The sequence below is a fragment of the Paramisgurnus dabryanus genome, chromosome 15 (genome assembly GCF_030506205.2).
Source record: "Paramisgurnus dabryanus chromosome 15, PD_genome_1.1, whole genome shotgun sequence".
NCBI classification, from domain to species: Eukaryota; Metazoa; Chordata; class Actinopteri; order Cypriniformes; family Cobitidae; genus Paramisgurnus; species Paramisgurnus dabryanus.
In genome coordinates, this window is record NC_133351.1 from 19,819,185 (window position 1) to 19,841,966 (window position 22,782).

Genomic DNA, 22,782 nt, shown 5'->3' on the forward strand with positions numbered 1-22,782 from the left:
TAAAATGGGGTCTGTACATACAAACACTCAAATGAATTCCTGTGTTTGTTGGCTGATGGAGAAGTCTATAATAACTTGTTCCTAAGTAAATGTCAGATCATAATCTTAAATTGGCTTTCCGTCCTAGATCCAGTCGCGCCACTTTCCGAGGAAGCAGCTGCTCAATGCCGAGATCTCTGGAACAGAAAGCCTTTTTCAACAACTATGTTTAGGAAATACATTGCCAAAGTAAATATTTCCACAGCTTCAACCACTTCTTGTAACGGTGCTAACAGAAAATCATGACCTAATTTTGCTTTTATTTTAAAAACTTGGGCTCATTTCTTCAAGAAAATATGGGAACGACCAGCTTCAACACATTCTTTCCAAATTCTTGCCAAGACGTAGAACACAACAGATTTGATGTATACCAAGATTAAGAGATTTATGTGGGGCTAAATTAAATTCAACTTAACAAAACACATCATGATTCAAATGCCTTTAACAGCGACAAATAAAGGGAAAATAAAGGACAAACTTGGAAAATTCATTCAGATTGTCATCTTTAATGAGACTACAAAAATGTGCGGATCATTTGTGTACTATATTGTGTTAAACAGGGCCTGTATTGGCCATGTTATGTTAGTCAGTAAAGTTCTAATGAGGGCAGATAATTATTTACTTGAACTGCTTAAGGAAACCAAATTACTGCAGTGTTTCTCAGCAATTAAGCAGCTGTCTAAACATGTTCATAACAGGTTCTTTCTAATGTAAACCCACAGCTGTGTGCAAATCAAGGCACCTGTGCATACATACACACTCGAAAATAACAAGGTTTTTATGCAAAAAATGCTTTAACTAAAATGTGGAACTTAAACGAAAAACATGTAACAAGAAAAATCACTCCACGAAACATAAAGAGTCTTTTAAAAACATTCGTCAATAAACGCACAACTGTGTGACTACAGTGTAACCAAAACCATGCCGTTTTGACCATAGCAGGAAGTTAAAAGGCCTGAATCATTCACAATCAACGATAGATCACACCCTACTTGCAATATTCACAGTGTAACATTCGAAACGCTGATGGTACAAACAGTCATTCCTGCTCTGTGCAAATATGCAGAGCATGTGACATATGCGCACAGTATGATTAACATGAACAAACTAAACATCCATATCAATCTATCTACTGCTGTACGTTTTTATTATGCTTAAAACAAAGATTTTGACCTTACACATGTTAATATTTCTAAAAGGGCACTACTTTTCTCTAAACCAAAAGGACTCATTTTCCCTAACCCAGACTCATATTAAGACTGACCTTTTTGCAGTTATCAAAGTAGACCATGATGTCTGTCACGGTGAGTGTATGGAAGCCAGAGTCATCTGCATCATCCCCCATCATGAGCTCTCACAAACTCTCTTATAACAAAAAGATGCAAACTGGCCTATTTCATACACCTCTCTCTTCTCACACGCTCCTCAACAGCTATTTTTAATGACCCACATGGAGCAGCCTCTATCAATACACTGTACCAAAAAATGCTCCAATTAAATGGAAGTTCTGAATGTGGTTGTTCTCAACAGATATGTATAGCTAGCCAGACACCTGAATATGTGCTGTCTGATTAATATAGACAACATTAATGGATGTGGTTTGCTAAAATATAAATTAAGTTTACTTGAAGCACCAAAGGGGCAAAAAATACAGAAACGTTGTTATATAATGCATGAGTAATAAGAAATACATGTATGATGGTGTTTTGGACTTTGCCAATCTCTGGTCACATGGCATAAGTCATGCGTGTAAGGCGAGTAATGATGGCAGTTTTTTTTATATGTGGGTGAGCTATCCCTTTAATGATTTCCAAACCAGTTATGGTAACGGCAATTACCAGGAAGCAATTGTTATTACCTACACTGACAAAACAATCATTTATTTATTTAGGTTAAGATAAAACAGGTAAAAAAACGAGCAGTTAAATAAAAATTCTTTGTTGGTGCCTTTAAGGTGCAAGGTTATCATTGAGAAGTCCCGGGGGGGTTCTGATGAATGCCAGACCAAATCCAAAGTTCTTATCTGTCGACATAAATGCCACAGAATAAGATGCCAAGGCTGCCTGAGCCCTCTCTCCCACGGCCCCTGGTACAAGCCTGCCATGCTGAGTACATGGTATTCAGCTGCTCTGATGACAGGCTGTTTGTACTAGGAAAAATGAAGGGCAGCCACGGTAACAAAAAGACAGGAAATGTGTCACAAAGACATGTTACTTGATGTCCATAACAAAACTGACATTGTTCTAAGTGTTATGCATGTTCTCTTGCACTGTAAAGGGCAATTTTTTATTGCGTCAGACTTATGCTGTAGGCTATACATCAGTTTTCATTTATACTTATGCGTTTTAGTTTACGTCAACGTGCAATTACTGGTTTGTTACTTGTGTATACACATTTTTAAGGTAAAAGTTTAAGAAGCAGCAGCTTGTTGTGTATGTTGTTGGAGAAGCATTAGCAGTGCTGGAGGTAATAAATAGACAGGTTTTGTTGCAAAATCTCACCTTAACTTGGCCCAACTTTGTTTTTACCATTGCAAGCTGAAATAGCTCATCACAGGACTACGCCTCTGTGTTGTAAATATAGCTCGTTTGGAAAGCACGTGATGGTGATTGACTACTAATCAAGAAACCGGCTTTACTGACAAGATGCGCATGACAATTGCATGCGATTTTTTGTGCAGCCCTACCCTGCAACTTGCTCAAACACAACAGACAGTGCAATGTGATGCATCGTCACCAACGTTTATCATTTTCACATGTTTTTAGACAATGGCAATGAAGAGCGTAACATTTCATTGAGCTACTCTTGCACTGCGAGAAGTTTTTTTTTGTCTATGTGGATGCACGTCCCCAGAACAACAATGTTTCAGACAGCGTGCAAATGCTAACTAAAGTTCATGTTTTTCGTGATCCTATTTTTCAAACTTTATGTTTTCAAACTGTAATGTTCCTGTTAGTGCATAAGTTCAATGCCAAGTGATATATTTTTAGTATTCGTTTTTCAAAAACTACAACGAATGGCCAGTTTGGACTACAGCCCTCTACCAGTTGAATGACGGCAATATAAGAGTTTCTGACTACCTTTCGCCCACAGGAATACGTCAGTCACCAGCTAAGCTCACACGACTCTGGCTCGAAGCTAAGCTGCTGTCGAATCACAACACACTGAACCAGCTACACAATCAGAATTCATAATGTATTTCTGATGCCTGTTTTGAGGACAGTGAAAACAGCGGTATATAGAGAAAAGTAAATTGTGTGAAAAAAATTTTTTACACACGAAACACAAAGTTATATTGCGCACCGTAATAACAATCAAGGTTTTAAAACTCAGTGAGAAACGTGACTTTTAATGTTTTCTTGCACTGGAATGGGCATATTAACACTAATGTATCAACAAATGTTGTGATTATTCTGCAAACAGTCTGTCATGCTACCCTAAATGGTAATAGCAGTTAAGAGGCAAAATGTGGGTTTAACTGTATATCCACACACACTCTTAAAGGGCCAGTACATGATGCTCTACGTTTCTAATGTCAAAAAAAATTTGACAAATAAAAAAATCATTGACATGTCTTGACGGATTAACTTTTGTAACTTTAATAAGGGTTAATATAAATCTGTATTATGCAGTAAAGATTATGCAGTATTATTTTAAATGTGATTATTGGTATTTAGCTTCTTTAAATTAAATTACAGAAAACTACAGACCAAGCTGAAAACCACAAACATTTATTTATGAATTGCAAAATGCTCAAATCAAAATGTCTGGAATTATTTTTTTTACAGAACTTAATGTTTTGTTATGACACAAATACTAAAATACCAAAAAAGCTACCTGTACTGAATCTCAGGTACGTATACTGGTACCGTACAGTTTAAAATGTAAACGGTACACAAACCTAGTCATATGCATAAGTATAAATCACACTTAAGTGACAAGCAAGCTTTACTTAAGAGATAGGATAAAATTTTTTTTTGCATCTGACATGTTTTCTTGTAAATGAGCATTTTTTATCAGGGTCACCTGTGGTGGGGATTTAGCAAATTTCAGGGTTCCCACACCTTAGTTAACTTTAAATATAAGGACCTTTTATGGACTTTTCAGGTCCAATACCCTAAATGTGGGGACACATTTCAAGTGAGAGCAAGGTAACATCGGTTTACCTTTTAAGATACAATGGCCCTGTCCCAAATGGCGAACTTCATATGGACTTTCGGTCTCGTGGCCTTAAATTGCGCGTGCTCGCTTAGTCTACAAGTTTGTAGGGTGTCCCATCTGTCATTTTTACGTTTTGAAGTGTGCTCATCAGGTCCTTGCAAAAGAGCAATCAATCAGACCAATCAAACGACGGAAGGGAGGAGTTCACACTGACAGGCAATTTCTCTTCCTATTTCCGGCGTGATGCTCGAGTCTGTACCAAAATACGACTCTGGTGCACCTACGTGGACTGGCATCAAGGGTCCCTAAATTCTGCACTCTATGATGTCATCAAAGTGTGGACTCTGAGGAGGACCAGAAGTCCGGAGTGTGCCCTTTGGGACAGGGCCATTGTTACAATTCCCTTTCAAGGGAACTCACGTTGCTGTGATGACACTTTGGGGATGCCTCCAGGGGTAAGTGTGTCTGAATGTGTATATCAAATTCAACCAATGGTGAGGCTTAACGACAAAGACAGGGTGACGTGGGAGCCAGGAAGTATATTGCTATCTGAAATATTGGCAAAGACGGCGTTACAGGGATGCAGGAAGTATGGCAATGGAGACTCAGCATCTCGTTCCCTTCTCAGGGAACAACAGTTACATACGTAACCCGAGACGTTTTCATGTGTCAAACACAATTATCCAAAAAAAGCATTTGGGTATGAGTCAACATTCACACACAGAAGATATAAGCATTTAAAGCGAACAGTTTAGCATGTGTGCTTAAAAAGTCTTGAATTTTTATGATATTATCCTACACTTCAACTTCTTGCATAAAATAGATTCAAGCACTTTTAATGACCTGTATCTATGTATGTTTATTTTCAAAAAACTTCCCAGGGCCTTGAATTTTTTCAACCAGATTCACAAACTTTTAAGAATTTCAAGGACCAGAGGGAACCCTGAAATTTGAAGCAAAAATATTTGATGATCGTATAATACATGCCAAGAGCATTCAGTTAAAGAGTAACTAAACCCCTGGTCAGAGCCTGACTCCACCCACTGCCAATATTTGAAAAATGCAAGAAAAGTGGGCAGATCCCAACGAAGATGAAGGGGACGAACTAAGCTCGTATCAAGTGTGTGATGAGATCGTAACAAGGGCGTGGTGAGCTTGAACCTGCTTACGTCACGAGTCATTTTTTGGACCCAACATCCAATGGGAAAATTCAACTGCAGTAGCCACCGTTCAACCTGAAGAGGGCAGCAATCAGACGTTTTTACACCATATATTGTAGTATTGAAACACTTTATATCCAAATGTCAAAAAAATTACTAAAATCAATGAACAGCACTAATAAAGCATCATTCTTACAGATCATTAACTAAAAAAAGTTGGTTTAGGGTTTAGTTACTCTTTAATATCATCTCATTTTTGATGGGTTAAGCAACTTTTGCATCTGAGCTTCTCAATTATTAACTAACACAAACTGGCAATTTTATTTACATAATGTTCATTAAATTATTAAAAAAAATATTTGAAATCATATTGATAATAATAGGGAAATCATATATTATTCGAAATCATTTTGCCAGCGGTTTATAATGGATTTACTGGGTCTTCAGTATGAGACGTAAACAATCTTTCTAGGTTGAGTATTAACTTAAGAGCCAGACAGCGGAACATATGAGATCACTGCGGGCGTCTCAGCGCCCAGTCTACCAAAATTAACACTTACATTTCTCCAGTCTGTCATTTATTTACAATTACACATTTAGTAGATGCTAAATTTTATCCAAAACATATTCGAGAGCGTTTATCATTTTGCCTAAGAAGTCAACCACAAGCATAGTTTGTGTTAACATAGGACAAGAGTCGAAGCTATGGAAGGATAAACAACATAGAAGATAGAGGGTCTAAATATAACCTGAAACTAAAACCTATATCAAGCCTGTCATGATGTCAATCCTAAAGCAAATAGTGTCCGTTCTGTGTGTGCTGTAGAGGATTCATAACAGAACATGTCCTTGAGTGACGTAGCCAAAGAGGGCTAAAAAATCCCAGGCAGAATTTTTGCCATGTTAGGCTAAAAGAATTTACTAACATACATTTGGATGTGGGTCATTGTGGGAGAAGAGAAAGATGACAATAAAGGTGGAAGAAGGAAAAGAAGGAAATAAGTTGTTAAAAATTACTGTTATTGTATGATGATACTATATCAAAGACAGCAAATCCTTAGTTTTACGTTAAAGGTATTACAGGCATTAAAGCTAGTTTGTGTTGTGCACACTTGTAAGTGGCATTGGCCTAATTTTTTTTTTGCTCTGTTTGATGCTGCTAGTAGCACTAAAATGAAATCACACAGTGTACCCTTTATCTTCACCCTTGCATTTTTTATGCTTACAGTGAAATTGAACCTACATTAAAAAAAGGTGCTAAATAGCACTAAAAGCTAGTCATCATAGGCAAACCATTTTTAGTGCTATATGGCACCTATGAAGAACTATATGGGGTGATATAACACCACAACAGCACCGCTTATGGTTCTACAGAGCACAATGCTACACAGGTGGTACATAGATGTGGCACTTAAAATGGTTCTCCTATATTACGAGCCAGTAAACCACTGTTTTTAGAGTGTATGGTAACCTGGGTATACCAGAATATCCACATACTCAAATCTACACCCATGGGGTTGATACAGTAGTTGCCAATATGCACAGTTTTTATGACAGACGCAGCTCTTCACAGAATAAGTGGACTTTGTGTGCTTGACCAACAGAAACACTTGCTTCACTGACCGCAAGAGTTACTCAAGACACAGCACAAGCCTGTGAGAGACACAGCTGCCTGTTAATGTGCAAGACAACAGCATCAAGTGGGTGAGATAGACTAGCTTTCAATCTCATTTACTGATCCCTGGTGTCAAATGACATTTAGTCTGCTAAAACTCAGTTTTAAGGCCTAAAATGTCTGTCCTGAAGTGATCTGGGTTTACACACTGAAGAATAGCCGATATTACAGTACTTTGCCTTGGAAGAGATGGTAATATGCATACAGAGAACAAAGCTGAGTGATGCTATTTCTATGGAGTCTCATCAACGTGAATAGAATTTTTCACACTAAACTGTTTCACATCTATGTAGACATGCAAAATAAGCAGACAACTTTCACCAGTCCAAAAGTGAAAGTCTGATTATGCATTCCTTTGCTTTTAACTTATCAGACCAAAATACACAATGTGATCTTGTACACAGATGTAATAAATAATGAATCTTGAAATGTGCAGTTACAAATATATCCGTGCAAGATGTTTTTTTTAAACTGAGGCAGCTCAAACATGCATTTTAGTCTCTAGACTACAGTACATAAGCCCGGTCCGAGAAACCGTCCCATAAGGATTTAAAGACGGCATGACGTAGATTATACAGAACATCATAATTTATTCTAGACCTGTAAAGGCTGTATAACAAAGGCTGGTTTCACAGACAAGGCTTGGATTTAGCCAGGATTAGGCGACATGTTGTTTTAATAGTTAAATTATGATATTTAAGTAGCTTTTACAAATGTGACTAAAAACTTTACTGGTGTGCATCTTGAGACTAAACAGTGGCAATGATGTATTTAAAGATATGTCCATGCCAGTTTTATTTAGTTAAGACAGCTCAAACATGAATTTGATCTGGGTCTTAAGACTTGTCTGTGAAACTGGACCTAAGGAATTTAGTGGACGCTTTTATCTAAAGTGAAGAAAACAAAGCGATTCCTCTGGGAAACAAAAACATCAAAACAAAGCTGTTTAAAATGTATTTCAGCAGAACCCTATGTTATTATGTGTTGTCATATTTGCATAATTTATAGTTACTTTTGATTTCAAAGGCAAATTACCAACCGCTCAGAATTATTTAAAGGGACAGTTCACCCAAAAATAAAAATTCTCTCATCATACTTACTCTCATGTTGTTACAAAATTTCATTAGTCTGATGAACACAAAGAAAGATATTTTGAGGAATGTTTGTAACCAAACCATTTGTGGACCCCATTTACTTCCAAAGTATTCTTTTTTCCTACTATGGAATTGAATGGGGTGCACAAACGGTTTGGTAACAAACAGTTCTCAAAATATCTTCCTTTGTGTTCATCAGAAATTTATACAGGTTTGTATAACAATGTAAAGGTGAGTAAATGATGACAGAAATTTCATTTTTGGATGAACTATCCCTTTAAGTGTCCCCTAAATGTATCACAACAGTTGTGTTTTAAATCATTATAAAAATATTTCAAAGTGATAAATATTGTCCCTTGAAAAGTTCATTACTGATAAATCATGACCAATCAGCATCAAGAGCAAAAGAAATACAGATAACTCAGCAGTACTCCATAAGGATGCCTCCCAACAGCACAGAATAAACAGGAAAGCAATTTTGATAACAATCTTCAGGGACTGCCAGTGACGTATGAAAGAGGAAGAAAACCCTTTCTGAGTCCTTATATGGAGAGGTTCTATTCACTGAAAGATGTCAGTGTGCAAAAAAGGCACTATGACTTAAGATTAATATGATTTTAAAATTTCCTTTGAAGTTTCCAACAAAGTGTCTCACTTTCTGTGAGTCTGTGCTTTAAGTTATGCAACAAAGCCCAAGAATAATATTTAAAAGTATAACATGTTCTTGAATACAATCTCATCTATGCAAAGAGTCCATCCTGAATGAGGCTATATTGGTTATCATTGAGCAAACATAAGCATTAATGTCAACATCCTCAACTGCATGATAATGCTATTCTTCCGAGTACAAAAATACAAAATATCATTTATGTTTACGACAACGTGAAGATCAACAGTAAGAGAGCTTCCAACCGATATCCCAACAGTCTGAGCCCTGATTAATCATCTTGTTCGGACTCACCTGGCACTTTAATCTGCCTTAAACCATCTCAGGTAGTTAATGGACAAAAATTGTACCAATGCCAATAGAATAAAACACAGCTGGGGTGTCACTAGTGACTTCTTAGTGGCAATTGGTGGAGAATATCCAGACACTACAATATTTAAACTGTGAGGCTTTGCAATGAGTTATGTAAAATAAACTTCCGTCATCTGCTTTTAGTTTTTTAAGATAAGCAAACATTACTGGATGAGCCTGGCTTACTGGGATAAACTGCCATGTGTGCTACTTGCTGCTCATCAGTGACAGGCCATGCATTTCACACCTAGGCCTTCAGTTAGGGCTGTAACAATTAATCGTGTGTCCCATTAAAAATGCCTGTCTGAAATCGATTCTGAATCACAAGGCTGCGGTTCGGTGTTTCATGCACAGCTTGTGCGTATACTATGGCATTTGGTCAGTAGGAAGTCCTTATCAATCTAAAATCATTATGAGTTTGAGTCGTTTATAATGTGAATTTAAAAAAGCAACACTCGTTAAACAAAATCATTTAAAATATTCTTTATTATCATGAAAATACCGGAAACAATCTGAAGAACAGCGATATATATTCCTTCAGACTTTTCCTTTAATAGGGTTTGTAATGCTACTTCTTCTGTGGCACAAAGGGAGTTTCTGCACCAGAGCGTTCCTTGGCTTTGGGATGTGCCGGGATTTCACCGTAATTCTTTCAAATGCATTGATTGAGAAAATGCGCATTTGCACTATTAATCGTTAAAGCCCTACCTTCAGTGCTGTCCTACATAAATTAATCCATCTCATAATATTATCATTGGACCATCAGGGCAATAGAAACACATCAACCATTAAATTGCAAAGTAAAATAGAAATTAATGTATTTTACACCTCAAGGAATAACAATCAAATTTTACATTATTTAAAACAGACACTACAAAATGAGACGCAGAGAATAATATACAGAAACTCGTTTGAAAGGTATTTGAAAGAAGGCAAACTCTTTTTTTATTTTTTGCAAAAGAAATTGCATAAATAGTTCTTGAGAAAAGCTAACCAACTTTTTTGAAGAATCAAAAGTATAACAAATTACTTTGTTGACAGTCTATATAATGCAAATAGTTTTTTTAAAGTTAACTATAAAAAATTTAATATTTAAAAAAATACATTTTACAAATAGTATTTTCTTATTACATAAAATGCATAAACTCACCAAATTAGCCTACAGATTATTTGTACACAAAAAGAGGAGTTAGATCAATCTCCTTTTCTATCTAATGCTGAAAGTCGAGACTGTCCAGTTGTATTTCTGGCATAAATTTTCAAACGTTTTAGGGCTGAAAATGTCTGTTTGGTCGTAGCAGATGACACAAGAATAATCACTGACAAACATGTCAATGCGTACAGTTGCTAGATTTTTATGATGAAGGAAATCTTGGATAATTGGATGTTTGCCTTCAAAATCAGTCATGGCATTCATTACAGTAAGTTCTATTCAACTCTGCGTTAAGCTGGAGGACGCTGCATTCGGGATTTTTTCCCGGTACGTTTGAAACTGCTGAGGGTCAATCCAATCAAATGACGCGAAAATGCTGATGTTATTGTAAGATGTCCTGGGTGACAGCAACTCGAAATCTGATTGTAAGACGGTAAGTAATATTTATGTATAAAGCGCTTTTCACAGATATAATCACAAAGTGCTTTACAATGTGCATAATAATACAACTTAACATTATACATTTAAAATAAAAAAGGCTAAAAAGCTTGTTTAAATAGCAGTGTCCTTAATTGCCTTTTTAAAAAAAATCAACAGAATCGGCCACACAGAGGGAAAAGGGCAAGGGCGTTCCACAGCCTGAAAGGACCGGCTTCCCTCGGTTTTATAATGAGTCTTTCTGACCGGTAAAAGACTTTGGTCTGAGGACCAGAGGATATGGCCGGGGGAGTAGCGAAGCAACAAATCAGCAATGTATTGTGGGGACTGACCATTTAAAGCTCTTAAAGTTAAGACTAATATTTTTATATAGGGCTGGGCGATATGACAAAAAAATTATCGAGAAAATATTTTCCATATTAGTCGATATCGATAATTATCATGATAAATAACAAATCTTTACTCCTGTCAAATTTAAAGGCAGATTTTTGCTCCTGAATGAACATTGTAAAATCCAGACAGTTAATAATGGTTTTAAACTACTTTTTTTTCAGAAGATGACAAATACAAATACTAAAATCTTGTTTTAATGCATCTGTATTAAATGTAAATCTATTTGTTATGAAATCAACACATTTCTGACATAAAAGCAGCAGACTACTGTCACTTTAAGACCCAAGACAGACTGCTTTAAGTTTCAATATACTGAGTAACAGCTGTTTATGATCACTTAAACAAGAAAGAAAACTTAGTTCAGTGATCACGCGTGTGTTATACATATACGAGCTATACACGCTGATAAATGGATGTCAAGAGTGTCACGTTGCTGTGGAGCGCACATACGCTCTGCTGCTTTTCCTCAGTTTCCTGAATTTGTGAATGTCCTGTAAATATACTTTTAAAGCTGTGCGGACGTGTGCATGTGCAAGGCGGATGGTGAATGAAAGTACAGTATACTGCACCTATTGTGTCTGCTGTGTTTGACGAACCCTGTTTGCGCGTCCAACATTACACAAGAAAATGTTTCCGCACATTTGGATTCCGTGATTCCGTCCGCGTTATCCGCATCGCGAAAATCATAGGTCTCTACTAATAAATGAATAACTTGCCTCATCTTCCACTCCTTCAAGTCTAACTGTCACTGTGATTGTAAACCAAGAGCGCGTGCCGCATCCGGAAGTGCTCACGCAACATTACGCACAGTGCGTAAACATTATCGATCACTTATCGAACGGTCCTTATCGTTTTAACGAAAAAGTTTATACAGGTAAAATTATCGTTATCGAATTATCGCCCAGCACTAGTTTAATATTATATTGGTTAATCCAATAAATTTATTGCCATTTATCTTTAGCTGAAGGCGCCCGCACTGTTCGTTCTGAAGGCCTTGGCAGATTTCTTTGACCCTGGCAACACATGATATCAGCCACTGGCTGAAATATGATTGAATAAATGCTCTTTCATAAATATGCACAACTGGAAGCAGCACAACCAAGAGAAAAGCTACAGTATGAAAGAAGATAATAAGACTTTTAAGGAATTTATTTAATAAACCACGGAACAATAAATTAAAACATAAATCATTAATTCAGATAGTGTTTAGGCCAAAATAAATTATGTTTACTGTGCAAAACACTGATTTTCAAGTGCTATGCTAGCTGAAATTGAGGGGTTTTGTTATAAATCTACATGTCCTTACAACCCAGTAACTCAGCGCAAAACTGACAAATACATTCAGCTAAAAAAATGTAGGTGGCTATGGCAATAGTGTTAAATGAGAAATGATCAACAGTTGTGTTAACACTCAGAAGACAGCCAGGGCATCTGAAGCAGGCCTGTCCTAAACAAAAACTTTGCAGAATGTGATCATTAACCAAACACAAACAGATGGACGCAATCTTTTTATGTCATCAGTTTGTCCTACCACATTCTACAATTTGGATTCATGTGACTATAAAGAGAAGCAAAACAATGAATCAGGCCACTGATGTCTTGAGCATGTGATTCAACTCCATCCATTACTAAATGCCTTTACCTAATTCTACTCAATATAAGGGGCTCTTAAAATGGCATGTCTGGTCTTGAAGCTGCACTAACAGCTGGTTTTTGAGTGCCTTCTATTTTTAAAGCCCTTGTTACGGAATCAACAACCACATGAGGGCCAACATACCAACCGGTCAGAGGGCAGCAAGAATAAAGCAACACTATATCAGCAGTAGCTGCAGGTACCAGGTGAGAACAGTTAAGGTAACATGAATATTTTATGAAGGCATTCAAAATTTATATAAAGCAGACTAACAGTAAACCTGCTCTTACGCAACCGTGCCTTTCAACAGCAATACAAAAACTGCATCAATAAATACATATTGCCTTTTTTTTTTACAGGTGGTGATGTCATTCAAATCTTTATTAGCTCAATAACGCAAATTGCAAAAGGCAATGTGATGTATGTAAACATCTATTTCACATAAAGGCCTTACAAGATGTAACTGAACATGCTTTAATAAAACTAAAACTATGCAAATTCAAAATCTATACTTCAAACATTTACCTGCAGCTTAGCCAGTTCATGAGAATGGGCTGCACATGAAAGCAACATATGTGCTGTGCAACTCATAAGACGGTTCAGATTTCTAAAAACATTTTGCACAGGATTATGCAACACTGGCATCCTACAGATCTTGTTTCTGTGTTTAGCAGTGGCCAAGCAAAGTATCAGTTAAGACGAATCGTGGGTACACATACACGCGGTTCATGCATCACTGACTGTATTTCACACTATGATAGGGCAGCTATTGCTGACAGAACTGTGAGAAGGCCTCTCTTCTGACAACCACTGGGTGGATGTGTCAAGCATAGACATGCTATTAATAGTACTAAACATTTGCTACACACTGTTTAACACAAATGCAGGTAAGTTAACACACACATTAAGAGTTCAATATTCAAAGTGAGTACGTAATGCTAGGAATTATACAGCACACAAGTGAAAGATATAACTGGGCCAAAATCATTTCCCTTAGCAGTCAAATCAAAGTTTCCCCCACCATGAACCCAGCACCTGTTCAAACACATCAACCCAGATAATGTAGCACACTGGTAGCACTTAAAAAGTTTAACAATACCCAACAAATAAAAAACACTATGGCAAAGGTATAAAAACAACTTTGGCATCAGAAATGTGTAGACATTTGCTTGACAACTACAGTAAAAACTCACAGGAAGCAGATGTAGGAGAGGAAATGATCTAGGGTTTGTGACAATATGTGTTAAAATTCTTCATTCAACCTCATATAAAGGCTCATACAGACACTTTCTGGCGTTTAAATACTTGAGTTTCTCCTTAGTTTAATAATAAACTAGCTTAAAGAGAGAACCACGTGATTCTCATGTTTTTCTCCAGAGGTCTACCGTTTAATCTAATACTGTACCTGTCCAGTTAGATCCATTACATTGTTTTACCTCTTAAGAAATAAGTTTACCTCTCTTGCAATCAAGTTGAGGGCATCTTCCTCCCCAGTCATCCCATTTTTGCTGGGGGTCCGTTTACGTCCTGGCCCTTGTGATCCCATTAGAAACCTTTAATAAATCCTTCACACACTTTCACGCTACTGTACGCTTGAGAGACGATCCCGATCAATAAATACAGGTATGAATCCTCCAAAGCATAAAACAACCACATGTGATTCCAGTTTAAACAGGCGTTAAACAGCGACGCGGTTCATTGTGTTACATCCGTCTTTTGCTCTCTTCCTAGTGCTCTACTTTGAAAGTTTGAAGAGTCACCGGCGTATTCATGACACACGTGTTGCCTGCGAGGACCTGCCAAAATGGCTAACGTTAAATGTAAATGATCTGAAGTTTGTTATCTCAGAAATTCAGACTATTAGCCAGTGTGTTTGTTTGTAATAAAAGCTTTTCGCTTCTTGTTTAGTTCACTCTTGGTGTTCAGATGGTTGTGGGTTAGTTGGGGGGAGTTACAGGGCTCTCACACCCTGCTATTTTTAATCATGGGAGTCTGGTGCTAAAAACAGAAGCCTTATCTTGCACTTCTCAAAAGTACTCATGTATTTATACACCTTTCCCTACAATAATGAACTAGTTCAAATGAACATTATTTTTTCTTAAAAGTATTATATACAAAATAATTAATAACGTGACAAAATATGTAACTTAAGGTTTAACACATTTTGTAATTTTAACTAAGTTGCTAAAATCCATTTACATTTTTTATGTATTCGTTTATGATTTGTTTTATAGCTCTATAAACGTAACGCAATTAAGGCATGAAAGGACAAACAGACTTCAGTTGGTGTATTTGGACATCTAGTGGTAGAAAAGTAGAACTTACCAGTCATAGTGCTTGGGTAAGATCCAAATATAAAATACTGCGCTGAGAATTTTTTTAACTTTAATAACTTTTCTGGTTCATTTTCTTTTCTCTGACGTAAATTCTTGGTTTTGGGTTCGCTCGTGTCAGTTCTGATTGATTAGAGAAATGTTTCAGGTGTGCAGATAAATATGACGTAAAAGGCGCCTTCCTTTCAGACACATGAATGAGATAACATGGGAAACTTCCCAGTTATTGCAATTTTATGAAATGTAACATCTCTTTGCTCATAAATATTAACAGAAGTGTGTATTCGCGCGCGCGTTTCTGTCTTTCCTCAGTTCTAATTATGTACGCGCACTAGAGTGCAAAGTCTTTCAAAGCAGCGTGAACGCGCAGAGGACTCTAATCATGCGCTTGGCCTGCGTCTGAACTGTATGCAATAAAGTTCAAGCTTAAAGTTCTATATGGGAGGCTGCAGACCTGGAGCCGGTAGATCTACGCCCCTGGCAGTTTTACGCCCCTGGCAGTTTTGCGCCCCTGTTGCTTCTCATGCGTTCAGTAGGGGGAGAGGGAAATACAACTACGATATTTAAACAACCGTTTATGAGAACTATTGATTAATTTTACACATTTAAACGAAAATTGTATAAACTTACAGTGTACACTGCAGTCTGCACACTACGGAAAAATCCATATAGTCCAGGTCTGGTCATCTTGGTTTTTATTATTGGAGATAAAAATAAGGATCATGGTTTAAATAATTTTGCATCATGATACGAGTGTATATTAGCGTGTTTTCCTGTGGCATTTGAAATCGATTGAACCCGGAAGCGGCGCATGATGACGTCACACTTAACTATTTATATTTATTTATAAACTGTTTTTATATACAAGAGACTGGCTGATATGATGTTGTGATTTTATATTAAGTTACATTTAGATATTAACCATATTTAGGCCATTAGACATAAAGTACTGTAATCATATGGATCCTAAATGCTGTACAATCACAATAGGTCGTCATACAGCTACAAAACATGTCCTACATAGCATTTTATGAAGACAAACACAATAACTTTTCTAAAATTCCAAGGGTCATTTAAAAGAAAGAGACAATATTGTGGGTCACAATTTTTTTTATTAACACCATGACTTGGTTATTTCTTAATGACTCCTGTATATGACTCTCCTATGGTTTGCCACTCTTTGAATGTTTTTTTTATCCTGCTATCAAAGTGCTCTCGCTCACTAATAAAAATAAATAAAGCAAAGGTTGAATAATGTTAGAAACAATGGTTACTTATAATTAATGGCAGTATATCGCATCAATCGTTTATAAATAATAAATGTATCATTATAATACAATCAACAACAATAACTTTAGCAGATTATTTAACATACCTCAATTCGTATCGCTTCAAGAAGGTCTGCTGCTATCATACGGTCTGCTGTTTTGATATATGACTAGGCTCATATACTAATATACAGCCTCCCCCTACTGGACGCACGAGGAACAACAGGGGCGTAAAACTGTCAGGGGCGTAAAACTGTCAGGGGCGTAGATCTACCGGCTCCAGGTCTGCAGCCTCCCCCTACTCTTAAAGTTTCCTACCTTATGGCGTACCGGTGTGCGAGAAAAATAAAAAAAAATTGGTTAATCATTATGTTTCATGTGCCTTTCTATTCCATTTTTAAATATTTTATTGATTTTACTAAATAATTTTCAGTTTGGGTTTCTTGCAGTTCCCCAAATGTTGTTTTCTTAGTTTATGGCTGGTTATGAGTTCTTGTTCTTGCCTACACACAATACAACACTAAAATCAGGCCATCTTTAAGGTTATAAACCACACATTTATAAAACACAAACCATTCATTAAGTTAAACATGATTATTCTTTGACTGCTGTATATGAACTCTTTCAGGATTAGAAGGCCATGTTATCCTTCACCACTGGTTTAAGTGAGTCTGTTCAGCACTAATAGCATCAGAGGGTATATGAATGTTATACTGTGGCCAATTCAGGTAAGCGGTTACTCTAACCATGTTTGCACAGTTTTCGTATTGCTACTCCTCATGGTGGCTACTGGCACAAATCTTGGCAACCATGCACCTCTCTCCTGAGGCCTATAGACCTTTCTCACAGTAACCGGAAATACGTAATCGTCGTGTAAGACGAGTTCCTGTCAAGCGTCAACACACTAGAAAAACATAAACCCGGGCAAGTTTAAAATGGATCAAAAAGTCTACACAACTTCGTTAACGGATTTGCCAAATATTATATTTGCTGATGTGACACGATTAATGGAGGAAAACTTTTTCCATGAAGAATTTGTCCATAAATTTCTAGGTAAGTAGAGAGCGAGTCTAACTGTTACTGAACTGTTAACTAAAACGACACATTATAAGTCTCGCCGGATAGCCTGAATCCACTTCTGTCTAACTTCACCATCAACAGGGAATTGGTGGAACAGATACGGCTTTTTACATTGCCTTGACTGCGGAGGAAGTAGATTTCCGCGACGATTGCGTATTTCCGGTCATAAATACGGAAGTTGTGAGAAAGGTCTATGAGAGCCTGTTGGAAAACTGGAGGACTGTCTTCTCCGTGAATCTTCTCTCGTCTTTTTAACAGTAGACAGTTTGAACAAGGAGAATAGCTTTTTTCTGAAGCCTGACATCCAGAGGACACACAAAAATCCCCCTTTGGAAGTGTATGTGTGTGTGTGTGTGTGTGGGGGGGGGGGGTCTGTAGATCTGGAGCAAGGCAGATATATGGCCCATGCAGGCAGTTTTAAACCCTGGTGTTCCTGATGTGTCCAGTAGGGTGTACAGTAAGTAAAAAGTATAATAGACCAAAAAAAATATTACCTGAAGGAAAAAAATGTTACGTATATAAGTCCCTCCACATCCCACTGTTATCCACCTTTGAATTAAAATGCTGGCAATAAATCTGTATGGGAATGTATTATTGTTCAGCCACCTTTCTACTTTTCCTTTAAATGTATCAATTAAAACATTCAAACATTTTATAATAATAAGGCAAGGTAGAAAACAAACAATTCATTACCTGAATTCATATATTCATTATAGTTTTTCAAAATAATATTTAAAATTAATGTCACCTCTGTGAGAAAGAGAGAGAGAAAGTAATTTTTTATCTGGCCTTTATTGAATTGATCTTGTCGTTCTCCCTTGAAGCGTGGTTTGGTCATTTGTCCTTAAAGAACAAAGCTTCTTTGAATTAAATTGTTAGGTGGGCAAGTAAAATTATAGGTGAAACACAATTTATCTTAGCAGATCTTTACTTTAACTATTTACAGCGTAAAAGGAGTTTTATAAGATTGTTCCCACCCTTTAATAATGAATTCCAGCTTACATAATCTGCTTTGCTCCAGGTCTGCAGCCTCCCCGTATAGGACTTTTGGCCTCCCTGTGGGTCACCACCTCTGCCACCTGACCTACTGTATCATATGAATGCAGGTGAGTGATATTGCCACACGGGGGCAGCACTGCACCTTTGCATCGTGTTTACCGAGATCTCATTTACCGAGTCTCATTTGTATTTTGACAGTTGATTCTTGCATGTACCTTAAAAAACATTATCTATTTAGAACAGTATTTAAATATATATCAAACTGGGGTATATAGGTGGAGCTTGCTGGCTAACATGGATCTGCATGTGTTATTCATTTCTTAAAAGAAAAGAAAATATGACTGCAAGGTGCAAAGCATTAGTTTTGTTAGTGTCCCAAGATCAATTTACACTTTTTTGCTTGTTTCATGTATAGTGGCATAGTTAAAAGAAAAGTGGTGCATTTTTGTTTCAATAGCCCTTACGAAAATTAACCATGGTTTTACTGTGGTAAAAGTGTAGTGTTTTTGTGGTCTATTGATTACTATCAGCAAAACCATGGTTTAACTTAACAAACCATGGTTTATTTTGTGGTAACCATAGTTTTACTACAGTAACCTTGGTTTTTCGGTTTTAACTGTAGTAAAACCATGGTTAATTTTTGTAAAGGAGTTGTAAAAGTTATATCAGAAATGGTGAAATCAGATGGGAGCAATAAAAAGCTTTATCCTTTCTCTTATTTAAGTGCACTATGCATTATGAATGCTGCTTACAGATTTCTCCTGAGTTTTTCAGTGGGCTCCCCTAGGACCCTAGAGCCAACTAATTGTAAACCAAAAAGCATCAGAATATGAAAAGCTTTGTTTTGATCAAGCAGTACATAACTATGGGTGCCATAAATTGAGCTGGTTCATCTCTAAAGTACATTTGTCCCAGCTGTGCAAAGCTTTTCCATTTCCTGTGGAAATACCTCTGAGGGATATCTTTATTGCAGTAAAACAGATGTCTGAAGATGTGTCGAAAGCAGGACACATTCATGTGCCATCATTGCATATTATTTCGGCAATATACTAATCACCCTATTTAATGTTACATGCTACCATTTAAAATATTTAGCATTGCACAGCAGTGTGATCTCTTTACTTTTTTAATTGTGTATATACAGCAGTATCCCATTACCAGATGTGTAAAGTACTCAAGAATCTTTGTTTAATCAAGCACATTTTTGAGCTATCTGTACTTTATCAGTGTTTTCCTTTTACTTCACTACATTCTAGCGCTTATACTTTTTACTCCCCTACATTTTATAAATATCATTTAATACTTGCATTAAAAGTACTTAATTGCTTTTACTCAAGTAGAAGTATTAAAAGTTTTGAGTATTAATAAGAAATTACTACATTTTTATGTAATTAAATACCATTAAATAATGTACAAATGTAGTATTTTTGAAAGGTACTGAAGTGAAAAGTGTAACATTATGCATTATAAATGTAGTAAAGTAAAAGTTTTCTAAAGATAAACACACTGATACAGTACATATACTTGAATAGAGTAAAAATACTCCCCTACTTTGCACCTCTGTCCATTACACATGCATGTAGTAGGCCACAAAACCTCTCAAATCTGCATAGTGACCTCTTGTGGTGATATTGACAACGTGTGCCAATATACATGTTTTGGTGGGCTTAAAGGCACATAAAGAAGGATTATTATATTACAAAGTACCACAGCACTTGCCATTATCTCTTTCTGGTGCATTTTATAGAGCAAGTATGGACCCAGAATAGCTTCACACAAGACAGTTGCACACCGAGATAATAGAAATCATCGTCTTTTGCATCCAAGTTCAAGTACCCTGCTGTGAATCAGTAGCTGTCTGACACACATGTTGGAATGCATATCTAAACATTGATGGCTCTGTTGGCATATGGTTCAAATAAATCAAATCGTGACCCTGTTCACAAGGTGGTTTGTTTTAAACGCATGTCAAATTACTGTATGCTAAACCTCGTTCATGGAAATTGTTAGGTGATAAACGAGGCAACTAAAATTAGTTTGGAACAGATCTCCCACTAAGCAGAGAACACGCACATAAAGACAACCAGACTTCACAAGCTTAAATCATGTTAGGTTTCATTTTTAATTTGTGTTTTCACTGCATGACAAAAATGACTATGTATATTGCAAAAGCAGTTGAAGCGGATAGGAAAAACTGATCCAAAACCGTTCTGTGTGAACTCTAAAGGGAAAGTATCTGTGGTTTAGGTGAGAGACTTTATAAGCAGTCTTCTGGGCGTAGTGCACTTTTTGCATGACCTTTCCTGGCACCACCCGTCTAACAGACCAACAGACACCTACTTAGTGTGCTTTAGTCTAGCAGTTCAATTTACAGAATGGGTTAAGAGAAGATTATATGAATGTTTTAATCATTGAACAGCGTACTTGTACAGTGCTTGAAAGTACAGATAAGAAAATTAATTGAACAGATAAAATGTCTCTAAGTGAAAATTTAGTAGTGTCACAGCAGATCTGTTCAAGAAGCAAAGTATTTCCATACATTCATGAGTTAAATAAATGTAGCCACTAATAAAATTAAATTGACTGTCAAAATTGGTAAGTTGTTTTGAGTTTGACAATGGGCTGCTTTGATTCAGATGTAAAGCTTACTATTGAATTTCTCAGTTTTGTTTTTAATGCGTACCCCATAAGGAATCACTTATTTTATGTTTCCATTAACCAAAACAAGAAGCCAATTAGAGACTTCAAAACGGAACATAATATTGCACCATATGCTTGTGGTGTATCAAAAGAGCTTCCTCCTTATAATACTGTCATCCTGGGAGAAGTTCCAGGCATGAAGTGATTTTGAGTTCTGTACTGAAGGCTATTTGATGGAGTCATTTAATCCCAGGCATTTCATTTAATGGACCCTGATGTGTGGTAAAAAAAAAATAGTATAGATATACCAAATGGACGATTCAGATTATTGAAATGAACATTTTATTCAACTAATACTGCAAACATTCTGTATTTACACAAATTACAGCTATTCTATTAAGCTCTTTATGCTTACAGTCATCAAAGGTTTTACCTTTAGTGATCACAACAGGGGTGAGCTTTCATCTCAAATATCCAGACTATACAGAAATCACAATGAAAGACTTTGAGCCAAAGAAAGACTTAGTTCGTATGCTTTTAATGCCTATGGGTATTTCCATCAACAGCACAGGCTGGAAGACATAGATCCACATCTCCAATAAACCGTTTCATTCGATTACCGCAAGCAACACATGAACCCCTGATGTCAGATGGAACGACTGCATCCATCCCCCACACTGTTTTCAGCATTGCATGGCACTGAAAATTTACATAAGGGAGTCTTAAAACGGGAACCACCTGGAACACAATGGCGTGGCAAAGTCTGTTTTCTTGCACTATGGCACTTACCACATGTGCATACTTCACAGCCGTGCTGTTACTTAAGGCGAGATGTTTTTTGATGTACATTTTTGTTTTGTTCACCGAACAGTGACTAAGCTGCTGTGGAGGGAGGATATTATTGCTTTACTGCAAAGAGATTAAGTTAATGACATCTATTTTTGCATCTATTAAAGCCGAAACACGGATTTGAAATGTTAAGTCAGAAACTACTTATGCAATATCACGCAAGTATTTGTGCTGAATATAAGCATGGTTGTGATTTGGCTAAAATGAATCATAGCGTGCTGACATTTAGTGCAACAGTACTAACATTGTAGTGCAGTTTTATGCTGTGTGACTTTAGAAATACTGTACAATGCAATTGATTTTCAGAAGTTATACTGTATGAAGTTTACTTTAACACTCAAAACTTTTAGTTGGAATTTTATTTTGCTCTAATTTTGATCACAGTGTTTTCCACAAAATAAAGGTTGTTCATCATCCTAATGCAACAGTATAGCTTCATTAAGGTGGGTTGTTCAGCATTTGTGAACTAACAACAGGTCGTTCGACCAGATATCAAGACCTTTATGAGTAAATGGCTGCAATGGGAGTTACTACTGGACCCAAAGTTTACGACTGTACAATGCACCAGCTGAGTTGTTTTTCCACCAATTAGTGAGAGTGAACTGCTGAGGTGGGCCAAGAAACTGGGAGAAGTGATTGAAATTAACCTACTTAGTTAGAAATCAATACAAACAGCTGCAAATTTACTCTTCATTCATTAGTTTTACTTGTAAAAATTAAAGCAATCATACTAATGAATGTATTGTAACACAATGACAATACTGTAATGATTTCGCCTCAGACAAAAAAAAACAAGACAGAAGTTGTGAAAGTTTCAAAAGTTCATACACATTTACATAGTGTGCAAAT

The 22,782-nt window shown here is 36.6% G+C and overlaps 1 protein-coding gene across 23 annotated transcripts in view; it reads right to left on the reverse strand.

Moving 5' to 3' along the window:
- The window catches only part of lrrfip1a (leucine rich repeat (in FLII) interacting protein 1a), a 40,128-nt gene extending 25,434 nt beyond the window's left edge, over positions 1-14,694 (reverse strand). For 21 of the 23 annotated variants that reach the window (XM_073812030.1, XM_065292590.2, XM_065292584.2 and 18 more), the window contains exon 1: positions 14,221-14,694. In XM_073812030.1, the coding sequence (XP_073668131.1) occupies positions 14,221-14,310 (90 nt within the window). In that variant the 5' untranslated portion in view covers positions 14,311-14,694. Of the gene's footprint in view, positions 1-1,303; positions 1,451-14,220 lie in introns of those variants that run through there. The other 2 variants (XM_065292571.2, XM_065292562.2) reach the window with 1 other exon arrangement.
- Between the last annotated feature and the right edge of the window lie 8,088 nt (positions 14,695-22,782).